The 5,297-nt window shown below is 45.8% G+C and overlaps 1 protein-coding gene across 1 annotated transcript; it reads left to right on the forward strand.

The window, feature by feature from the left end:
• The first annotated feature begins 449 nt into the window (after positions 1-449).
• On the forward strand, positions 450-5,297 carry LOC123173395 (putative leucine-rich repeat receptor-like protein kinase At2g19210). Its single transcript, XM_044589907.1, has 12 exons — positions 450-555; positions 710-1,265; positions 2,076-2,569; positions 2,866-3,007; positions 3,136-3,207; positions 3,294-3,365; positions 3,449-3,529; positions 3,618-3,775; positions 3,869-4,137; positions 4,242-4,368; positions 4,452-4,520; positions 4,606-5,297. The coding sequence occupies exons 1-12, from the start codon at positions 468-470 to the stop codon at positions 5,295-5,297; spliced, it is 2,820 nt and encodes a 939-aa protein (XP_044445842.1). The 5' UTR covers positions 450-467.

The raw sequence follows: 5,297 nt of genomic DNA on the forward strand, positions 1-5,297 counted from the left end.
TTGACCAGTTCGTGGCTTCGTGCGCTCTCACACAACAGAAAGTCACCGTCGACCGGTTCGAAGGCAGTGTCAACTCTCCAGCCCATGTCTTGCCTCAAAGAGAATAAAAATCTCTGCAAACCCATGTCAACCCACATTCTTTTTTCTTCTGAATGGATCGAGTCGTGGCCTCGTCGGTAGAGCAACTCGCCGATTCCTGGTGTGTCCCCGGACGTTAACTAAAAAGGGGTTTTAGTAAGCAAGGCGGTCGGTGTGTGTGTGACGACTTGGTTAAGCAAGGTGGTGTTGATGTGACAGTCGGACATATCTGACTTTCATGCTTAGTATCTAGATTAAGCCTGCACAAGTTGTCTAACTTTTTTATTAGAAGGGATTGAGTTGAGGCTTCCCATATCAACCATATATTATGATCGATGCTCCATTAGCTGCTTCTTGCGTGTGCCCTGGAGCAATTAACGCCACGAGCAATGGCGGCCACGCCATGGCTGCTGCTTCTCTGCCTCATCCTCGCCGCGGGAGGCGTACTGCAAGCTCGTGCCCAGCCTGACAGCAAAGGTATAATACATGCATTCTCAAAGTTTATTGTCATGTTGTCTCAAAAGATCACAAAGCAATGGATAATTCATACACCACAGCACATCATTGTACCATCGGGTCATCTTGAACTACGTGGTGATCGATTCATCTCATGGTGTGCACTGCACTACAGGATTCATAAGCGTAGACTGCGGTCTGCAGGGGGAGACGGGCTACACGGAGAACACCACCAAACTCTCCATGGCCCCGGATAACGGCGGCTTTACGGACGACGCTGGAACCTGCCACAACATCTCGGCGGAGTATGTAACCCCGTTGATGGGCAAGAGCTGGTTCAACTTGCGTAGCTTCGCAGCCGGCACGCGGAACTGCTACACGCTCCGGTCCATCGTACCCGGGCTCAAGTACCTCGTCCGGGCCAGGTTCATGTACGGCAACTACGACGGCCTCCATCGGCTGCCCATGTTTGACCTTCACATCGGCGTCAACTTTTGGCGCACCGTGAACATCTCCAGCCCATTCGCGGCGAAGTTCGTGGAGGTCATTGTCGTGGTGCCGGATGACTACGTGCAGGTCTGCCTGATCAACACCGGTGCCGGGACGCCCTTCATCTCCGGGCTGGACCTCAGGCCGCTCAAAAAGACAATGTACCCGCAGGTGACCGCGGCGCAGGGGCTCGTGCTGTTGACCAGGTTCAACTTTGGTGGCGACGAAAACACCGGCATCAGGTGTGCCTCAGATCATATATTTTTGAGAAAAGTATGTTTTTGGTCCCTTAAGTTCCCACAAAGTATAGACTTGGTCCCTTAAATTTTTTTGGTATACATTTGGTCCCTCAAGTCTCAAAACCGGATAAGTTTGGTCCTAAACCAGATTTTGAGCACGTTGACCGGTTTTGACCGCAACAAAACCGCCTGATGAACAGTAAATTCGACAAAAAAAATACAAAATTTCAAGAAAATCTGAAATTTTTTTGGGTCGAATATGCTTGCGTACGCAAGATGTGAACAAAATTTCGTTCTCTTTCGGCACTCAAGGAGCTCGTGGTAAAAAAAAAATATCTGCCTGATGAATAGTAAATTCAAAAAAATCAAAAAAAAATAAAAAAAATCTGAAATTGTTTGGGGTCCAATATAATTGTTTTATTTTTCACCAGCTCCTAGAGTGTCGAAAGAGCATGAAAAGTTGGTCGCACCTTGCGCATGTAAGCATATTGGATCCCAAAAAAATCAGATTTTTTTGAAGTTTTTTTTTTAAATTTACTGTTCATCGGGCGGTTTTGTGGCGGTCAAAACCGGTCAACGTGCTCAAAATCTGGTTTAGGACCAAACTTATCCGGTTTTGAGACTTGAGGGACCAAATGTATGCGAAAAAATCTTGAGGGACCAATTCTATACTTTGTGGGAACTTGAGGGACCAAAAACATACTTTTCTCTATATTTTTTGTGTGTGACAGTATCAAAGATCACAAGCTTACCTCCGTTTTTAACATGACAATAACCTTAATTAGTTTATTACTAACCACAAATATCGATCAGGTATCCTGATGATCCACACGACAGAATGTGGTTCCCTTGGGTTAACTCTTCATCGTGGACCGAGATATCAACGACGAGGAGGGTCAAGTACGAAGCCGACAGCCCCTTCGAGGCGCCGATGGCCGTGATGCAGACGGCGATCAGGCCGCGGAACGCCTCGCACAACATAGAATTCGACTGGGAGCCCCAGCCCCAAGCCAACGACCCGTCCCCAGGGTACATCATCATCATGCACTTCTCTGAGTTGCAGCTCCTCCCAAGCAACGCTGTGCGCGAGTTCTACATCAACCTCAATGGCAAGTTGTTGAACCGAGATGTCATGAGGCCACCATACCTGTACGGACAGGCCAGCTACAATACCTTCGCCATCCGGAAGAGCTACTACATCGTCTCCCTCAACGCCACCGCCAACTCGACGCTGCCGCCAATTATCAACGCTCTCGAGTTGTTCTCGGTCATACCCACCACCAACCTTAGCACAAACTCCCAGGACGGTATGTGTGCTGTATGTACATTATAGACACAGAAAATACGTAGATGGACAAGCACACACTTTAGTAGCTTCTAGTTTTTTTAAATTGCAGTCACATTTCTAAACCTTGAGGTCAACATTCAACCAGCCCCATCTCAAGTTAGTCAAACTACAGGCTACTAACTAAAACTGCACAAACATCTTACTAAACCAGAGTGCAACTTAATGCATAAAGTAGTATCTAAATTCTGGAAAAACTGAGGCAAGTACTAGGAATTTCCGAAAGTCCATTGAAAAATTGAGTGCTACTGACTGCAGTGTCAGCCATCTTGGCGATCAAGGCGAAGTATCAGGTGCATAAAAACTGGATGGGCGACCCGTGCGGTCCGGGGACTGTCATGGTGTGGGACAGCTTGACATGCAGCTACGCCATTGCAAGCCCCCCACGAATCACAAGAGTGTGAGTAGTTCATATCTGTACGGATCTTATTCAGTGAAAAATTTGGAAATGTCAAATGGCCAAGAGGGTAACATTGTTACGACCTGCTATGGAGTGAAACTAATCCACTGGATGTTTGCTCTATGCAGCGACCTGTCCTCCAGAGGTCTGAACGGTGATATATCATCATCTTTTGCCAACCTCAAAGCCCTCCAATACTTGTATGTGTCGAGTTATTAATATATATTTAACATCCATTGAAGTTTTATGCAACAACAATGATAAAAACATGTTTCATATCTTGCAGGAATCTATCAAACAATAACTTGGTAGGCTCAATTCCAAATGTTCTTTCGCAATTAACTTCACTGACAGTTTTGTAAGTCAGGCAACTTTTGTAGTATAAACATTCCTATGAATTACTTCGTCGTGTAAATAGTTCTACTATTTTTTTTTCTACAGAGATTTGTCACGCAACCAGCTCAATGGATCAATCCCCTTTGGACTCCTTGTAAGGGTCCAAGATGGCTCACTCGATCTAAGGTGTTCTCTTTTCCCATTTCAATTCCCATTCTATGTATCACGATAGTTGATAAATTTAATGAAGCATCTTCGTTTCATTTTCTGTTAGATATGGCAACAATTCAGACATTTGCACCAATGGCAATTCATGTCAGCTGCCAACTAAACAGAGGAGCAAGTTAGCAATCTACATTGCCATCCCTGCAGTTCTGATAGTGGTCATAGTAGTGGTAGTACTCTTTTGCTTTATAAGACGAAAATGCCAAGGTGAGGCATCAACAAGAGCACAACAACTGTTTGAACTTTTTCCTAGTCAGTGAGCACTACTAATTCTGGTTGTGCTATTTGTCACGTATGAAGGATCAATAAACAACTCTGTGAGGCCACGCAATGAGATGATGACCAGCTATGCGTCGGGAGATGATTTGTATGGGGACGGTTCGCTGCGACTTGAGAGCCGCCAATTCACTTACGAGGAGCTCAAGATGATAACGAACAACTTCGAGCGAGTACTTGGACAGGGAGGGTTTGGGTACGTCTACGACGGTTTTCTGGAGGACGGCACTCAGGTCGCGGTGAAGCTGCGATCTCATTCTTCTGAGCAAGGTGATAAGGAGTTTCTCGCAGAGGTAAACAAATTGTTTGACAGCAATTCATGGCTCATGACTTCATTGTCAATATTGTGTGAAGGAGTTTCAGAGTGAAATTTGATAAGTTATGAACATTTTTCCAGGCTCGCATTTTGACACGGATTCATCACAAAAATCTTGTCACCATGATTGGTTACTGCAAGGATGGGGAGTATTTGGCACTTGTCTATGAGTACATGTCAGAAGGAACCTTGCATGACCATATTGAAGGTATGTAATTTGTATACCAGTATAACTTCATTTTCAATTGTCTTTTAAGCATTCAAATTGACAAAATGTCAAACTATTTGTAGGAAGCAAACTCGAAGGGCGTTGCTTGTCCTGGAGACAGAGACTCCGAATCGCACTTGAATCTGCGCAAGGTACGCACTTCAGTGTAGAGTATGTTGTTATTGAGTGGTTTATGTTTCTAGAAACAAAAGCACTGGCTGGTACGGGAATTTGCAGGGCTGGAGTATCTGCATAAGGGGTGCAACCCACCTCTGGTTCACAGGGATGTGAAGACCACCAACATCCTCTTAAATGCGAAGATGGAGGCTAGGATTGCTGATTTCGGCTTGTCCAAGGCCTTCGAAGGCGACAATAAACATGTGTCCACTACCACACTTGTTGGCACACCCGGGTATGTCGACCCTGAGTACCAAGCAACGATGCAGGCAACGGCCAAGAGTGATGTCTACAGCTTTGGTGTCGTTCTTTTGGAGGTAGTTACAGGGAAGCCGACCATACTACGGGAAGTTGTGTCCATCAGCATCATCCAGTGGGCACGACAACGAATGGCGCAAGGAAACATTGAAAGTGTGGTTGATGCACGTATGTGTGGCATTTACGATGTCAACAGCGTCTGGAAGGTGGTGGAAATTGCGCTAAAGTGCACTGAGTATGCATCGACACAGCGACCCACCATGACCAATGTGGTGGTGCAGCTGCAAGAGTGCATCGAGCTTGAGGAGGGCCGCACTGTTGAGGACGCAAATGATGGCACGTACACTAGTGGTGGCAGTGAAAACCCGAACTTGAGTTATGATGCTTACTTCGATGATCGGTCTATTGATATGGACAAGAACAACATTGCATTTCAGCCGGAACATAATGTTAAGAGGGTGCTTGCAATGTCCACAGGTCCGGTTGCACGTTGA

Source organism: Triticum aestivum, chromosome 1D (genome assembly GCF_018294505.1).
Source record: "Triticum aestivum cultivar Chinese Spring chromosome 1D, IWGSC CS RefSeq v2.1, whole genome shotgun sequence".
NCBI classification, from domain to species: Eukaryota; Viridiplantae; Streptophyta; class Magnoliopsida; order Poales; family Poaceae; genus Triticum; species Triticum aestivum.

Coding starts and splice junctions, on each gene's coding strand:
- LOC123173395 (XM_044589907.1), top strand. CDS start 468: ATGGCGGCCACGCCATGGCTGCTGCTTCTCTGCCTCATCCTCGCCGCG. Junction 3,530..3,617: donor GATGGCTCACTCGATCTAAG/GTGTTCTCTTTT, acceptor ATTTTCTGTTAG/ATATGGCAACAATTCAGACA. Junction 4,369..4,451: donor CTTGCATGACCATATTGAAG/GTATGTAATTTG, acceptor AACTATTTGTAG/GAAGCAAACTCGAAGGGCGT.